The following is an 18,287-nucleotide window of genomic DNA, read 5'->3' as shown; positions in this document are numbered from 1 at the left end:
CCAGCCCTGGTGGACTCCCCGGGAGAAAGGATCCAGGGTCCCATGTAACAGAGTCCGCACATTTAATGGGAGCGCTTGCTTCTCACTGACATCTGGGATTTTATTATTGAAGTGGTTTCGACTCAGCATGGGGCTGTGAGTCAGCGTCTGCCCGAGGTACGGTCAGCCATTGTTTTAATGGACAAAAGCGTGGAGTTTATTTTTATAAGCCAAAGATAATGCGACGCGGGAGGCTTGCAAGGGCTCTAATGCATTCCCTCTGCTGGCCTGGCCACACTGTGATTGCTGTCGTGTTTGCCGAGCTGCCCAGCAGCGTCCATTGAGCAAATTGATTGGGAAACTTTTCACAGAAAATTACTTCTGTGTCAGACCACTTCAGGCTGCCCACCGTTGCCGCCCCTCCGCCTTCTATCTCAAGATGCGCAGCTTGGCCAGTCAACAGCAAGGCAAGCAAAAGCCTTCCTTGGCTTGCCAATGGTGCACCATAAGTCCTTAAGATGCTGCGTGTGCAACTCTAACCCTTTGAGGGTAATAGTAATGGGTAGAGGAGGGAAGCGTGGACGCTGGAAGTGGGGGAGGGGGGCGCGGCAGGCAGCTTGAGAGGTGAGGGTGTCTTGCACGGTCAGGGCAATTCTCTCCAGAATTCATCATACTTTCCAAAGAAGCCAGTGCGCTTGTAGGAGACGGGGATCCTGTCCTTCACATCAATGTTCAGCTCTTCCTCAGCGGCTCGCAACTTCTCTTCAAATTTATCGATGTTTGCCACCTGCATTCTGTACATCAGGGCGAATCTCTGGGGACATACAACAGAGAGCAACATGATGGTATCGAGGGCACATCCAAGACCCCTATTGACAGGAAACGGGGAGAAAGAGGCAATGGCCGTAGCTACCACATACCCAGGGGAATGCAATGGGTGACCGGGAATTTGAAACACCAACTGGCTTTCGCTCTAAAATGAATGGGGGAAGGTTTGAACACAAACCACCCCACCACGAGCAGCTTTCTCCGCCACCAAGAGATGACGCTGGGAGCCATATTCCACCTGGCTTGGGGGATGCGCTTTCCCCACTAGGGACAGCTACAAGTGGGGCTGCTTGGCGGCACCATTCCCAGAGAAGGGGCTCGTGTGCAGCCCTTGCAAGGACAGCAGATGCAGTGGGGAACGCCAGGGAACTCGGCAGTCAATGGAGGAGAGGCTTGAGCAGAAAGGAGGCGGCGGCGAAACAAGGTGCAGTGAACCCCTCCCCTCTCTGCTTCGGAGGCCACTGCCAGCCCCTGGGTCTCAGCTGGGACCACGGAGGCAAGCAGGGAGGACCAAGCAGTCACGGTCCCCTCCCTGCATGCTCAGCAGGGCCCCCAGAACAAAGAAGGCTGTGGGGGAAGCCCTACTGCAGGCTCAGGCTTGGTCTTTTAAAGTTCACACCTAGAAAACAACTCTAAATGGTTTCAGTCTGATTTGACAAAGGAGGCTTGGGCAGATTTCTTTCTTCATGGGCCAAGTGGCAGGACGGCAACGACTGACTTCTCTCCTCAAGCCATTGAACGAACGGGAAGGACCCCTCGGCCTGGAGAGTCGCTCCCAGTCCGAGTAGTTAATACGGACTTGGATGCATCTCAGGTCTAAAGTGAATTTTCAGCTAAGAGGGAGATTTCGGGGAAGCACCCTTGATGTTGATTTCCAAAAGTGAGCACAGCCCTTTGTGCTTGCAAAGAGGAAAGGCAAATCAGAAATCGACAGGCTGGACTTCAAAGGCTGCCTTTGGCTCTGCTAGGCAGTGGGCCAGCGATTAATGCGGAACCAGGCCGAGCCTCGCAGTAGCTTTCACCCAGCCAGATGCCAATAGAGAGGCCTGCGACACTCAAACCGTGCAGAATCCCTGCTCACCCACCTCTCAGCACCCATACAACAAAAGCCACCCTTCCAGCCAGCCTACCGTTCTGCACGCAGGATTAAAGAGGGAAGGGACACTCACGGGCCGTCCAAACACGACCGCCCCGGGGTGCAGGTAGATCTCCACAAAGTCGCTCTCTGGCACCACCTGAATCCGCTCCACCTCCCCTTTGGCCAGCATCTCATTCACAAAGTCAGTCCAGGAGATGTTCCCCTCGCTGGTACTCAAGGAGTTCAGCAGGCTCATGACGATGGCGATGAGAAGGAGGGTCCTCAAGCGCTCTCGATACATCTGGTCTTCCCTCTCTCGGCGTTTCTTCTCCTCTGGAGAGAGGAAACATAAGAGCACATCAAGATTAGCCTTATGAAGGAGAGGGGAGATTCATTATCCCCCTGGCCACAGACCCCACGCTGCCTGTTTTGTGTTCCACGTTTCATTTTCCTAGGAAAGGAGAGCTGAACGAAGAGAGGCAGCATCTGGTTTGCAGGGGGATATCACGTTCCACAGCCCCTGGTCCAGGGAGTGAAGGAGGGGAGGCAAGAAGCAAGGTCACCCCGGGAGGCTGGCTGGGAAAGCCCGTTTCAGACCAGCCAGCAGCCCAGGAAGAGAGCATGCCTACGGGTCTGAGTACGGCCCAAGATGAATGCCCTGTGGGGAAAGGGGACGCTTGCATGGTATCAGGCAGCGAATACCAGCTCTACCCAGCTTTCTACTTTTAGTCTGTTTCCATTCTGTGAATGGGGCTGAGCCAGACAAGACAGCAGGTGCAAAGCAATGCACGGTCTGAGCAAGAAAGAGGGGAAGAAGCCACCCTAAAGCACACACCAGAGAACGCCAGCCTGGAAACGGGTGAGGTGTCTTGCACAGCATCACTGCAACAAGCAGGGAGTTAATGATGCCGCAACAAATGGGCTGCACAACCTGCAGCTTCCTCCGAAGCACACAGAAGAGACATTGCAGCCTCTGTCAGGCTCCACTGCTCTGCATTAGCTTGCATTCGTTTTGTTTCGGGGTGGGGTGGGGGGAGACAGCACTGCATGGGGCTCCCACAAAAGATCCTTTGGAACCAAGGGAGAGAAGCTGCACAGCAGCAATGCGTGACTGCCTGCAACCTCTCTCCCAGTCCAGCTGATCTGCTTAAAGCCACCCACACCATCGGTAACATGGTCCTTCTCTCCTGCCATTCAAGACCATTCATGCCACATTCTAAACCTTGGTATTGTTGCCAAACCAAGGGGAAAGGATCTAGGCACTGCCCGATGCTTGAGTTTAGTAGATTCTAGCAAATTCTGCAAACCGGTCATTTGTAAAAGTGCTTACCATTAAAAACACTAGCAGCACATCAAGAGTTAAGCATGCTCCTTATAATGTCAGCTCTTAGTGACACTTACAAATGGCCTCTCTGCTTACTGATCAGATCTGGACGCTCCATATGCCCGCCCTAGCCAGCGACACATCCTGCCTAAGAACCATATAATGAAAAACCTCAAATAAATTATGACTGCTTTGTTGGCACAACTGCATGTGGTGGCCCAGATTAGATTTGTTTGCAAAAAAGGCATTTATCAGTAAACACCACCAGGTAGAGCCAATTGCAACAAAGACCAAGGAGCTCAGATACAGCCCTGTCTGCCGTCACGAGGCACACGCACGCCCCTGTCAGGCCAGGTCCATTTTCCACAGGTGGCTTGCTCTGGCCAGCACTTCCCACGGCCACCTCAGGGGGAAAGGTATTGTCTCAGCTAAAACTGCCACGTTCCAAACAACGACAGCTTAGGGACTGGGCTTTGCTGCCACCATCGCATTTCCCCTCTTTCTGCTCCACGGTCCCATGCTATCATGAGCACCAAGCAGGATGAGCAAATTCATCATGCGTTACAAGCAAGTCTCCAATAAAATTTTTAATTAAAGAGAAAGCCATGAGGTCAAAGGAAAGAACAAGGATCCCTGGGGAAGGAGGGGGAGAGAAACTGCTTAAGTACTAAGGGACAACACATGGAACGACCAGGAAGCAGGGGTAAGCAAGCAAGAGATGGATCTGAAGGTCTACTCTCAGGAAAGTATCGTAAGCAGCAGCCTGCCAGGCTCTCTTCCGCTGGAACTGACAAGACGAAAACTGAACGGTCTGTCAAGAGTGACCGTGTTTTAGCTCGGAGCCTTGCGGTGGCTGCTGGGAAACCTGGAAGTTTCCACCCTCAGAGCTCAGGGTTGCACTGCCTTATCAATGCCAGGCAGCGAGATTTCCAGAGAGCTGCTCGGCTTCCCAATTCATTAGTCTCCCTGCAAGCTCTTTGTGGCCAGTTGGGGAGTCAGCCTGGGAAGGTCTCTCTGGACTGCTCCTCCCCCTGCCCGGGGGCCTCATAGCCCCCCCCACAGACCGTGCCACGAGGCTCAGAGGGCCCAAGTCTTCAGAGCCCTCCCCTACAAGCCCACCTCTGTTTGCATGCGGGGGAGACATACAGAGGAAGTTCTCAGAAAGCTTTCCCCCCTCCCACCTTTCAGAGGCAATCGAAACAGATGCATCCCATATGTTGGCTGATCACAGAAAGGGGTTTCCCCCATTACTGGGGCCTCTCACAAGCACTCAGAACTCTGCGGTGGCTGCTAGAATTTTACTGTGGAATTGGCTGGAAGATGGCCAAAGAGTTCAGCAGCTGTGCGTGGCAACTAGGCTGGTTTCTCTGACCCATGGCCGCTTGGCGAGGTCAGGCTCCCTGCAGGGGCAGCCTCTGCTGCAAAGCAGCAGGCCCCACAGCAGTTCTGCCAAACAGCCTCCTGAAATATTCCCTAAATATGTCCTACAGCAGCTGGAAGAGTCACCTGCAGGCAGCAGCAGTGGGACCAGCCCCAACCTCCCAGTCCCAGGAAGCTTTCAGAGAGGAGTGATTTGCCATTAACCCCAGCCCTGAACTCCGTGATTAAAAGCTGGCAAGGGCTGCAGGGACAGGCCAAAGAACACTTCAAAATAATTACTGCTAAGATGCTCTTTCCCCCCAAACACGGAGGAGGACCCCCCTCCACTCATTCATCCATCACGGGAGGGAAAGGCCTGCAGCACCCCAAGGGCCACGGTCTGTACACACTGACAGCTCCACACCTTCCGGCCAGGATGCTGGCTGGCTGCAGAACCTGTGAGTGCAACTCTTAAAGGGACCCGCAGTAAAGATCCTTTGGGCAGTTGGAACGCTCTCCCTTGCCTTTCCCGAAGAGCCATTTTGTTCCCAGTCAGGAACTGTTGGTTGAGAAAGGGTGGTCAAAGACCCCCTTCCTATGCCAAAGGAAGGGATGGCCGGATGTGGACTGAGACAAAACATGGGGACAGAGCAGAGGTCAACAAACCAGGAAAGCCTCCTGTCCTCCTTCACTGCTGTGGGCATCCGTATGGAGAGGGAGTGAATATCCTGTACGATTTTGACGGTTCTGTTTTGAAAATTATAGGCAGTAGAACTGGCCTAGCCCAGTGGACAGATACCAGTCTTGGACCGGGGAGGCTGAGGTTCACTTGCCACTTTCTGCCACGGGCGCAGAGTTCGCCTTGCCCTGCACATGCATGCTCTCTATTCCCTGCTGATAAAACAAGGCAGCCAGTTTGGTGCAGTGGTTAAGAGCAGCAGGACTCTAATCTGGAGAGCCAGGTTTGATTCCTCACTCCTCCACTTGAAGCCAGCTGGGTGACCTTGAGTCAGTCACAGCTCTCTCAGAGCTCTCTCAGCCCCACTCACCTCACAGGGTGATTGTTAGGGGGATAATAATAACATACTTTGTAAACTGCTCTGAGTGGGTGTTAAGCTATCCTGAAGGGTTGTATATAAATCGAATGTTATTATGTTGTTATTATTATTATAAGAATAGCAGTAATACGTTTTACAGTGGGGGTTGTTAGGGGAGACGTGACAAAACCGTTAAGGACTTGGCCCTTTTTAACGCATAATGTGACTGGGGAGCAGTGATCCCACAGCAGAGACCAGGAGGGTTAGGCGGGAGAACAGCACGGGACCAGCTCGGCCCAAGGCAATAGCCCCGTGGACCAGACAAGAGGGACTCAAGCAGCAGAGGCGTTTTCCATTAACTACAAAGGAGCAATGGGAAGAACTGCCTCCTTTGGTGGACCCAGCAGCGCTGCAGATCACATGAAGGAGAAAGAAGCCGTGGAGACTTCGAACACCTTTAGCCACAAGCCAGAAGAGAAGCCCCAAGAGTTTCTAACCACAAGGCAGCCAAAGCGCAAACCTGTTCTGGGGCCAGCAGCTCTGCTAGCCTCTCAACACTGAGATATTCATTCACATGTGTTATACGAAGGGCAAATCTCTCCTTTGTAAAATGCAAGGCCAAATTACAGCAAGAGGAAAACGGAATACAGTAACTATGGCTGCGCAGCTACGTCCAGAAGAACTGCTGAAACGAGGGACACTGCACTTGGGGGCATCATTGGGTGAGCTCAGTCTCAAAATGCAGCGTGCAGGAAAAATAATATTACCCAGCCAGTCTGAAGCCTAGCATCTGTGGGAGTCCCTGGCAATCTTTGTTATAGTTCAGCAGAGCAAGTTTTAAAGGATCCACGTCTTACATGAGTGATGGAAGCCCAAGGAGGAAACGTACGCTGTGTACAGCTGTAACATTTCAAAGCAGTGGGGGCGGCAGGAGAGCCCCACCGCTCCCTGCAGTAAACACATCCGCACACTTTCTTTGGTCTTGCCAAAGACTGATCAAAGCAACAGGCTTTCCTCTGCCTCTTCAAAACACGGACAGCCTCCCAGAAGGGAGACAATGGCCGATTGACTGGCGCCTGCAACCTCACTGGAGCAAATACTTCACACCTCCACCCACAGAGCAGCTTTGCGATTGTTTTAAAAGTTTTACATATTTCTAGTAACATAGTGGACAAGTGCATCACATACGCACACGTGGCCCCTTCCAAGAAAGAAATGATTTAGCAAGGTCCCCCACCTCAACACGTCAAGACAATCTTTTGCCATTTCTTAAAAGCCACGCTTCATCAACACACAGCAGGCTCTCTTTTCCAATACTACACCTAACAACACCTGGCTAAAGCCAAGAGGAAATCTGCTCCAGAAAGGCTTCACCGGGGCACACCTTGCCATCTTAAGCTGAGCCCACTGCAGTTATTGGGTTTAAGCTAGTGTAATGGTTTCAGGTGGCACTGTTAAAAAACTGAAGTTGGATCAATAAAAACATTCCCAAGTGGACAGAGAACTTCCCACAAAATAACAATTTCATACTAGCTTCTAAACAATATTTGAAATACAAATAGCATGTACCACTGCGAAGCAATAAATAAATACATAAAAATGACGTGCTTGTTCCTGTGGCAAAGGTTATGTTATGTATCAGGCCATTTCATCCAACCGGTTCAAACTAAAACACATTCGAGGTGGTTTTTTTCCTCCAAAAAGATCTGAAGCAAGTGGGCTACAAAGAACTTCACACCCCACTGGAGAAGAGAGGCGCTGGAATCTCTCTGTCAGCTGTGACTAGAAATCAAGCAGGGCAGGGATCACCAATCTGGTTGAACCTGCGAGCCCTCTTGGAATTCTGAAAAAAGACAGCCGTTACCACCACAAACAGACTGCCATGGGTGTGGGGGGGGGGGCAACAACATGCCGGGAGTTTCTACAAAGTGTGTGTATGTGGATGTGTGCATGTTCCACTTCAAATGCTGTCCTGCACACATTGCCTCCTGGATCCTTACAAAGCACCTCCTGCATCAAGGTGCTGGAGGAGAGCTTGGGCCATCTCAGTCAGAGATGCTATTTAGTTTCAGGTTCCAAAGAAAGGGGGTGGATTGCAACCTCTGCATCATCAGCAAGAGGTTTTCAGCCCCAGAGGCGCAAAAGAGTCTGTGTCTACGGCCAAGCTGAAAATATACAGCCGTGATGTGCCTGCCTGGTTGACGTTCTTTCTTTTCTTTCTTGCTCTACTCTTCTGACCTATAAGTCTTAAGTAGTAACTGAGAATAAGAGGAAGAAAGGAAGAATTCAGGCCAGAGAAAGTTAGTCCACAAACTACAAAAGGGGTGATTTCTTATAAGTTGCCCAAATTCCCATGGCCTGAACTAAAAATTTAGCTAAAATAAGTAAATATTCCACTCTTGGGTCTGTTAGTAATTTAGGGACTAAAATATCTGGTGTAAAATCTGCCCCGTGTTATGTCAGGGGGTTGATCCATTTCTGTCTCACCTTGTTGTACCATGGGTATTCAAATAAAACCTGGGTTACAGTTTCGGTAACACCCAGACCACAGCCACAATACCTGTTTGAAAAAGGTATACCCAGGATGCCGCCTTCAGAGACTGCAGAAGGTAGCGCATTTTGTCTTACAAGCATAATTGCTCGTCTATATTTAGGGACTGTTAAGCCAAACAAATACATTGGAGTTGTAAAACTTGGAGGGATTAAGTCCCGCTCATAGGGACTGACCTGAAGCCCATTTTTTTTTAAATCTAAGATCCTCTGCATTTTATCCTCAAGAGTCAAGAAGCGAGCAGATGCCAGGAAATACATTAGCACCCCACGGAGGTTACTGTACCAGTCTCACGAAGCATATAACCTGTGAGAACTAGCATTGTGTCCTTACTGGACGTAATTAGGGGCACAGAAGAGTCACTCTGTAGAGACCCACTCCCAGCAGAAAGTTTCACCTCAAAAAAGATATATGCACCTACCCTCATCTTCCTCCGGGGATTTCCCTTTGGAGCCTTCACCACTTTTGCCATTGCCCCGAGAACCAGAGGTAGAGAAATAGAAAGGGCCACCTATAAACAAAGACATGATCAAAAGTCTCTCTCTCTCATGCATCCCGCACAAAGAGGAACCTGGAATGCTGAACATCTCTGCCTTCGTTTGGGGAAAAAAAAATCAGCTTTCTAGTTGCCCTGGCTTCAAACTGTGAGATGAGCCAAAGAACAGGGCTGGCCTTTTGGCCTTCTAAGCCCTATATGGTTCCCCTTCGTTCCTCCATTTTTCCACACCCAAATGTGACTGATGCAGCCTTAGTGGCCACCTTAATTCACTGTCACAAGGATCAAAGGAATAGATCTGACCCTAGAAACAGGCATGTGCAGAGATGCGCCCTGCTTACTGGTTTCTGTAATCTAAAAACAAGTGACGGTACAATTCCATATACATACTCCCAGCCTTTGTGAATTACTATTTCCCCCCCTCTTTTTTACATTATCATTATGTATAACATGATTGTCAAACATCTGTATTGTTATTTAGTTGTTATACTGCTTCCTTTTGTATATATATAGATTTTAAAGTGCAGGATTAGATGAAAACAGTGAGAGTAGTGGGCAAACAATCAAAATTTGGAGCACGGCTAGTGCCTGGAAAAGCAGCACTCTGGTCAAGAGAGAGACATTTTTCCTTACCCAGAAGCCTCCAGAGCTGGGCTGGGAATAAATACTTTTCCACTATGGCTGGAGAAAGTCCTTCAAAAACAGGGGAAAACCTTTGTGATGGAAAGCTCTAAGGAGAAGACAAGGAGAGATGTTCTTTCAGAGAAAGTTATCTAGAACAAATCGTGGCATTTTTGATTAAGACTAAAAGAAATTAGGTTCCCAAATAACTTTATGAGAAAATGATGAAGGCTTTCATGAACTCCCCAAGAGCAAGTCAAGAAGTGACCACCATTTTCCAACACAATCCATTTCTGACAGTGCACTTACTCCAAAGGAAACCATTCCCTGCAGAAGTTGCTAAAAAGGCCAGAGATAGCCAACTTGTTTGGGGAGGGGGTAACATTTTCACAGAGTGGCTGGAGAAAAAATGACCCGTAACCCCTCTGGATCCTGTCCACTCTTAAGCCAATCCAACCACACTCTTTTTAATATGCTTCCATTATTTTAATTGATACTACCAACACATATTGTTGAAATGAAACACAAAGGAAAAAAAAGATTAATATAACAAACTGTATGTTTACGGATAATAAATAATAAAAACATTCAATTGATATACCGCCCTTCAGGACAACTAATTATCCCCACAAGAAAACACCCTGTGAGGTGGGTGGGGCTGAGAGAGCTCCAGAGAGCTGTGAGTTGCCCAAGGCCACCCAGCTGGCTGCAAGCGGAGGAGTGGGGAATCAAACCCGGCTCTCCAGATTAGAGTCCTGCTGCTCTTACCCACTACACCACACTGGCTCTCCAGTTGGGAGAGAAAAGATTCCACCCCCCCCCCTTTAAGCCTGCTGAGTTTCAACATCAATGCCAGGTAAGGGCCAGCTTTAGGAAGAAGGCAGTGCTCTGTTGAGCCCAAACACACACGCAACCAGTTCTTCCGCCAGGGATGCCAGCCGGCCTGTGAGTCGTAAAGCACCTGACCGGTGATAGGATTCAAGGGCAGGTTCTGCCTTGCTAAGGGAGGGGGAATTTGGGGTGGACCAGCCGCTGGATCTGAACCCAGCTGGAAACAAAGAAACGTACTTCCCTTCAAACGCCAATGACTTGGCTCATTCAAAAAATGCTCATAAATCCAGAGGAGTTAGCCGTGTTAGTCTGTAGTAGCAAAATCAAAAAGAGTCCAGTAGCACCTTTAAGACTAACCAATTTTATTGTAGCATAAGCTTTCGAGAATCACGTTCTCTTCGTCAGATGCATGGAGGGCAGAAGGAAACTGGCCAAATATAGAGGAGGAGGGGGGGAGGAGAGGGGGGATGTAAACAACTCCTTTGATATGGAGATGCAGGCAGCTCCTTTTGGTGTGGGGATCAGTTTGCTTGTGTGAAGGTTCAAAGGAGTTTGCCGTGTTAGTCTGTAGTAGCAAAATCAAAAAGAGTTCAGCAGCAGCACCTAGACTATCCAATTCCACTGCAGCACAAGCCTTCGATAATGCTGATACCAAAGGCTGGGCAAAACCACGAGGCGGACGGGGACAATTCCTGCCCACTGTGGCGAGCCCGCGTTTGTTTGTTTATACTTTTCTCCCCCATGTGGCGTGTATTGTACTCCTCTATGTTCTCCTCACAACAACCCTGTGAGGTAGGTTAGGTTGCGAGGGGGTGACTGGCCCAAGGTCACCCAGCGAGCTTCCAGGGCAGAGTGAGGCCTCCCCGACCCGAGTCCGACACTCTAACCACTACACGTCACTAGAGCAAGATTCAGGTTGGGCAGCACCTTAAAGACCCACCAGATGTCCCGGGCAAACGGCCCTACCCACACACGTCCACTCGGCTTGGGCCCGGGCAGACCAGGGTTGCCAGTTCCAGGGCGGGAAATTCCGGGAGATCTGTGGGGGGAGCTCAGCAGGGAGGCGGAGCCAGAGCCCCCACCCTCTGAAGTCGCCCCGTCCTGCAGGGGGTTGACCCCCCCCGGCCCCGCAACACCCCCGGGAGATGTCCAGCCCCCACCTGGAAGGTGGCAACCTGGCGGCTTCCCCTCCCAGCCGGGCCCTCGCGTCTGTCCCGTTGGGGGCGCGGGGCCGGGGCCGAGCCAGTCGGGCCCCCTCCAGGGGTCTGGGGGCAGGGCAGGGGCTCCACGGAGGGGCCGCCAGGGCGGGGCAGGCCCGTCCTCGGGCGCGGCCCACTTACCGTCCGCGGCGTTGTGGTTGCGCCCGCGCTGCGCAGGGCGGCGGGGAGGGCCCCCAAGCGCCCCCGGGCGCGGCTGCCCCGGGCGAGGAGGCGCAGCAGGGCCAGGCCGGTCATGGCGGCGCGCGGCGGGCAGGGGGATCCGGGCGAGGCGAAGAGGCGCCCTCCGCCATCTTGGACGCGGGCAGCGCGGCCCGCTCTCAAGATGGCCGCCGTCCCAGAAGCGGCCGGGCCGGGAGGCAGAGTAGCCCGCGCATGCGCGTCGTACGCCTCCCTCTCTCTCAAGGCGCGGGCGGTTGCAGCCAAGGCGGCCGGTGGCTTCGCTGGGCGGTGCGGCGGGTCTCGCTTCGAGGCGCAGGAGCCACGGCGAGCAACTACGCGAGGCGGCCTCTGGGCCCCTGCAGCGCCCCCCGTCTTGCCATAGCAGTAGCCAAACTCACGCATGCAGTTCAGTGCAGAATAGCTGAGCGCTCCCAGCCTGTTTTAAGGGGGGGGGGGAGACTGTGAGGCTGTCTTCAGAATCGGGAGCACATCAGGGGATGTGCAAACGAGGGATGCTTTGCTAAAAGAAATCCTTTAGGGTCTCAGGTCGGAGAAACCAGGGCCAAGCGCTAACAAAATTCGGGTCCAGGGACCTGAGTCTTGCTCTTCTACTGTAGACCACCACGGCGACCCTAAGGAAGCTCCAAGCGGGTAGCCGGGTGGGCCTGTGGTACCACAGCAAGATGTGTCCAGTGGCGCCAAGATTTTCAGGGTATGAACTTTCGAGAGCTGGGAGCGTTGGCTCTTGAAAACTTATACCCTGAAAATCTTGTTGGTCTCTAAGGTGCCGCTGGACCCAAATCTTGATATTCTGCTACAGACCCACCTAAAACTAACTGCATACAGAATATAGTGTTCTGCAGAAGAACGGCAGGGGCTGAGCCCAGCGGCACCTTAGAGACCAACAGGGCTTTCAGAGGGCAAGCTTTTGAGAGTAAAATATCTCAAGGGAACTTTGATTCTCAAAAGCTCATACTCTGAACAGCTTATTGGTCTCTAAGCCACTGGATGTAAGCCCTGAAGTCCTAAGAAAGGCATTTTGCTTTCCTGAATGTGACAGTTGCTCTGTGTACAGCAATCCATTGCCCACTTTTGTGTCTGTATTGCTGGAAAGTCTTAAAAAGTGCATAGCAGAAACTGCACAGAAAACCTGAAGTCAGTTAAAGCAGATTGTGCAGAAACGCAGACAAAGAGTACACGCTGGGTAAATACAGAGGAAGTGGGAGGGTTCAGTATCACAACATGCAAGTATTAATTCTGGCTCCAAAACTAGGCACAACAGGTTTCAGATTTGCATGTGGGACATAACTAGGCTATTAAAAGGGTGTTAGCTAAGTTCAGAAACTCCCTTTTAACCTGTACACAAAAACACTTTGAGATCCCTTCCACCCACCCCTCACCCTCCAGGAGCAGCAAGGGATTCAAGTTGCGGAAAAGCAGACTTGGGCTGGTTAAGCAGGAAACACTTTGTAATAGTTGAGCAATGGGGGAAATGAGCGGTTGCTAGAGCTGGGCTAAAAGATCACAAGCGTCACCTCCAAGTTAATGATACACTTTTGTGGAGAACCAATATAAAGGCTTCTGCTAGGAGAACAGGTTGGTAATGCTCCGACACTTTCACAATTTCCCCAACAGAAATCGGTCAGACAGCACTTCCCTAAACAAAGAGTTGCTTTCTCTGAAGGCAGCAGGACAGCAGACATCCAAATAACCACCTTATTGCGAAACTCTCTTATTGATGGGTCTGAGCCTCGATTTAAACATGGTGCTGGCAGCGAAATAACATACGACTGAGTTGCAGTTCCCCCAATTGTATTACCTTTGTTCTAGTTTGAAATCATACCTTATACCTCAAGGTAGTACCAGTGGGCAACAAGACGTAACTTCATCAAGAGAAAACAACGTAAAGAAAAGAGAGACTTCCCTAAGCAAAGTCTGCTGCAGAGCTGGGTGCAATTAGCCTGGGTCCCTCATCATGCCTTCTACCTGTCCTGAATGGAGCACTCATGAGATATTATTAGAATTATAGGCCTTAGCATTTCGGCTCTGGGATGAACCTTGATTGCAATGGTTCAGAATTAATACAGCTGGAGATGCATCACAGAGATTACATAATTGTCGGCATTATCATCCACTCTTGCAAATGTACAAAATGTAACCTTGAGAAGGTGACTTTATTCAGTGCCCTTTGAATGGTAATAAAGTTTCATTTGGGAACATATCCAACATTCAGAGAATATAGACGTTGCCTGATCCAGGCCGACATTGCTGGGATATACTCCAGCTATGGTATCACTGGAAGAAACGGGTAGGGGAAAGCAGTATTTTGAAAGTGATTTTATTGTTCCTGAAGGAAGTTGATATAGAAAGCAACTGAAATGTGACAGTAATAGGCTTGGTAAGTTAGATTGCTTGTAATCATTTTATTATTAAGTCCCTCTCTCTGCACTTGTGGCCGAGTTACACTTTTCCCATCCCCCCCTGCTCACTGCACCGTCTTTCGTAGACTGCTTCCCTCTTTGGACACATCTTGGGTTTTCCCTGTCGCTCACTGGAGAGGGCACGGAGCGTACCAGCTTTGCCAGCATTTACACAGATGTGAAAAGTAGCTGTTTCCCAAAAGTCCTGTGGAAAATGGGAGGGTTGTCCCTCGTATTCAGGTAATGGCTTTGTTTCAGGCTATGACATAATTGAATTGTGGTGGCCAATAGGAGCGCCTTTTGGAAAAGGTGGGGTATAAGTATTTTAATTAAAGTAACTAAATTAAACTCAGGAGGTTATTTTCTTCTAAGCCTACTTGGTTAGACAGGTGCGCTTCGAACAGCTGAGGAGTTTAACACCCGATCCAGAAGAGAGATTTTCACGTATGTTTCTGCAGTGGCCACGTTATGGTGCTCCCCTCACCTTCAAATCTGGATTGACTGATTGATTGGATTTTTAGCCCGCCCTCCCCGCAAGCAGGCTCAGGGCGGGTTACAATCATAGATAAATTACAACAAATAAAACCAGTAAAATACAACTCAGTACCAACATGGATTTCAACATTCCAGGTAGTTGTAGAAGTTGTGGGAAATCCCAGGCCAGGATGACAAGGAAAAGCAAGCCTTGTGCACACCAAACCTGGACTTTTTACGGTAATCAAGCAAAGCCAGAATACGCAACTGCTGCTCTGCAGCATCCAACCCAACTACAGTACCTGATTCAATGGTACAAACATAATCATTGAAATGAGAGGAGCCTGTCTCACAGTCAATGAGGCCAAGAAGCTTATCCATCTGTCAGAGAAGGCTCGCCTGTAACATTGAAGTGGTTATATATCTGTAGACTGTGCTACTGGGTACTGTCTGTTGATGTAGGTATGTTCCTATTGATTAGTTTCCGTGTCATTGAATATGACAAGCCAGATTGCTTATATGCTGTTTCAGCACTTGGTTCTCTATTTGGGTTTATGTTATCCATACCCTATCAATGTTTATTGAATGTCCCATCCATTGGTCATATTAATTCTGCTCTGGGTAATCTGCTTTGAGTCTCAGCAAGAAAGGTAGACTATAAATAACTGTGCATTAACCCACTTCATGCAACTACATCTCAAGTGGTGACCTAGATGCACCCTATAAAGTGGGCATGACAAAACCTATTCCTTACAGAATCCTGTAGTGAACAGGTTACAGCCCGGTTCTCTGTCAAAATATGCAAGATATTTTGAATCAGTACTGCTGGACTTTATAAAGATTCATACTGGAGAGCAACTGCCAGAGATGATACCGACCTTGAAAAACGTGCAGTCCTAAACAGAATCACTCCAGTCTAAACCCACTGAAATCACTGGAGAAACTCTGCTTAGGATTGCACTGTAAGGATCTGACTTGCTTTAAGGCAGCTTCATGTGTTTGCAGTCCTTGCACCATAATCGTTACCAAAATATTTACAACTAGAACCATATTAAAAGCAAATCTGGTGTTACTTGTTAGGGATTTCCACACATGGCGGTCCCTGAACAAAGACCCAGACCTTGCACCCCTCTGCAGGATATACAAGCCTGCGTTGTCTGATGGCCATCTTGGCTAAAAGGCTTTGGCTACCCCAAGGGAGGTTTAAATTTTCACAGTATTATGAGATCTCTGACCTGAAAAGGCATTAATGACTTTTTCAGAAAAATTATTAGAGCCAAAATATTAGGGAGTAAAAGCGCTCATCTATTAATTAACAGTTTGGCTGCAGAATGAGCATGCAGCTGGCACCCAGCTTTTCAGGATCAAATATTGAAAAGATTATAAGGGTACAGAAATTATTCAATTTGCTTTAAAGGAAGACATTATGGATAAAATGCAGAGCATCAATATCCACAAAAGGCTTAGGAGTGAAGGCTGTGCTCGTTACTAGTCACTCCATGCCTTATTGTAGGAAAAGGTTTTTTTTCATATTAGATCCAACACTATAGAGATGCTTGTCAAAAGAAGCCATTCATGCCAACATTCTCCATCTGTCAGGAGTACAAAGAAACAAGAGACCAGCATACTGAAGCCCACCACCTAGCCTGTAAGCCAGAGTTCAATTCACTTCTCTTGCACCCTCTACAGCATAAACTTAATTCAAGTCAGAAACTCAAAATGGGCAAGTTCAAACATGCCAGGATTGTGTCCTTTCTTGCTGCCTCTGTGTGTTTAACATAAATTAAGTGAGAAAAGCTTTCCCCTGGAATTTATCTCTATGCCATGAGCAGCTTCACTGCTTGGTTGTGTGCATCAGCCTCCTGCTAAAGGCACAAAGGCAGGGGTAGAGTAGAAGGCATACCTAGATACAAAGCAGGTCCTCTACCACAGAACACACATGGTATCACTTGACACTGCCTAATTAGCTACGCTTTGATTGGCAGCCTTGGGCAGAGAAAGGTCTTCCTTAATACCTGCAACCTGGGACATTCATGCAAAAGACCTGCTCTACCATTGAGCCACCCCCATTTCCCTGAAGCCCATGTACGTGAGGTTAGAACTGGGCTCCTTCTGTACGCAAACAGGCACTCTTCTGCTCTCCCAGCAACCCCACTCTTTACCTCTTCTTACTAGCAGCAGGGTCTTGGACAGAGAGACATCTTCACCAGCACCTGCTGCTGCCTGAACATTTGGGAGTGGGAGGTGCTGATATGGACCTTGCAGCACTGCCGGCACTCTGCCTGTAAGCCATGGCGCCTCTCGTGTTCATCCCCACAAAACAAATACCTATGAAGAAAAGACCGTTTCCTGACACAACACTGTTCTGTGATGGTCCAACCACAACAGACTTTCCTGTAGCTCACCTTCTATTTTTATTCCTCCCTCCTCTAAGGGCAGTGTCCCTGGCTCTTTCTTCCTTTTATCCTTACAACGCCCCTCCGAGGAAGGTCAACCCAAAGGAGAATGACTAGCCCATAGTTCCCCAGTAAATATTGTATTTTGCTCAGTAAATGCCTTAACTGTTGATTACATGATATCGGGTGTGGGGGGCTACACTGTAAGGAACTGTTCTCAAAGAGATACATCAGTACAGAGAAAGGAATAGAGATTTTGTTGCTATGTATTGTCTGTTGTTGTATGTATGATCTTATGAGGTAGTTTCGATGTTGTTTAATATGTCAGTCTTAGAATTGTTTATGCACTGTTTTAGCATTTCTTTGACTATATTGGAATTCTACTGTTTTTAAATCTTTGCAAATTTGTTCTATTTATTGAAATGTCTTTGAAATTGACTATACTGACTCACTGTGTAATCTGCCTTGAGCCTCAGTGAGACTGTAAATAGGCAGGCAAAATATTAACTTGCACTATGTAATCTACTTTGGGTCTCAACCAGAAAGCTGAACTATTAATAAAGAAATAAAAATAAATAAGTTCCATGGCACACTGGAGATTTGAACGGCGGATGTTTCCAGTCCTAGGCCTGAGCTGTAGCCCAGGAAACATGGGAGGGGGTTGATGAGAAGTTAAAGGAGAAGTGGAATTCACTCTGCCAAAGCACTTCTGGCTGAGTTGCCAACTCCAAGTTTCGAAATTCCTGGAGATTTTGGGGGTGAAGCCTTGGGAGGGTTTGGGGAGGGACCTGAGTACGGTTTTCTTGAGAAGAAACAGATCCGTGTGGCCTGAAGATGAATTGTAATTATAGGTCTCCAGGCCCCGCCTGGAGGTTGACAACGCCCCTCTCAGTAGCAGGGTGTAATGCCACAGAGTCCACCCTCCAAAGTAGCCATTTTTTCCAGAAAGGTCGTTTCAGGCGGGTAGCTGTGTTGGTCTGTAGTAGAAGAGCAAGATTAGGGTCCAGAAGCACCTTGGAGGCCAATTCCAGGGGGACTGATCTGCCTTCCGCCTGGAGATCAGTTGTAATTCCGGGTTTGCAGGGAAAAGCGACGGCCGAGGCGAAGCTGCAGCGTCCGGAAGGAGCGGGGAAGACGAGGTTCAGCGCGATTGTTGTTATTCTTACTTGGTTCAGCGCAAAGGCTCGACAACTCCAGACTAGGCCCCAAACGGGTAACCCATAGCAACCAGCGCGGGGGCCGAGGACGGGCGCCGCGACCCACGTGACCCCATCACGCGCCGGCCCGCTCGGCCAATGCCAGGGACTCGGCCCCGCGCCCCTCCTCCGCGCTGGAAGCGCAGGGGCGGGGCTCCTGGGCGACGCCGCGCGCGCCTGCGCGTCACCCCGGCGGCCTCCTCTGTCTCTCTCCCCCTCCCGCTTCCCTCTCCGCGCGCCGCCAGCCAATGAGGCGCCTCGTCTCATCGGGCCAATGGGAGGGCCGGTCTGTGCGAGCGGCGTCGTCGTCGTCGACGG

General features: G+C 49.6%; 1 protein-coding gene across 1 annotated transcript in view; it reads right to left on the bottom strand.

Moving 5' to 3' along the window:
- Window positions 1-11,659, bottom strand: part of SPG7 (SPG7 matrix AAA peptidase subunit, paraplegin) — a 28,163-nt gene extending 16,504 nt beyond the window's left edge. The window contains exons 1-5 of the mRNA XM_055000462.1: window positions 11,445-11,659; window positions 9,286-9,382; window positions 8,578-8,667; window positions 1,977-2,218; window positions 654-793 (exon numbers count right to left, since the gene is read on the bottom strand). Coding sequence (XP_054856437.1) covers window positions 654-793; window positions 1,977-2,218; window positions 8,578-8,667; window positions 9,286-9,382; window positions 11,445-11,558 — 683 coding nt within the window. The 5' untranslated portion in view covers window positions 11,559-11,659. The remainder of the gene's footprint in view (window positions 1-653; window positions 794-1,976; window positions 2,219-8,577; window positions 8,668-9,285; window positions 9,383-11,444) is intronic.
- Window positions 11,660-18,287: the final 6,628 nt, after the last annotated feature.

Source organism: Eublepharis macularius, chromosome 16 (genome assembly GCF_028583425.1).
Source record: "Eublepharis macularius isolate TG4126 chromosome 16, MPM_Emac_v1.0, whole genome shotgun sequence".
Taxonomy (NCBI): domain Eukaryota; kingdom Metazoa; phylum Chordata; class Lepidosauria; order Squamata; family Eublepharidae; genus Eublepharis; species Eublepharis macularius.
Note: the sequence above shows the minus strand (reverse complement) of the source record. Positions and strands in the feature narration are given on the sequence as shown.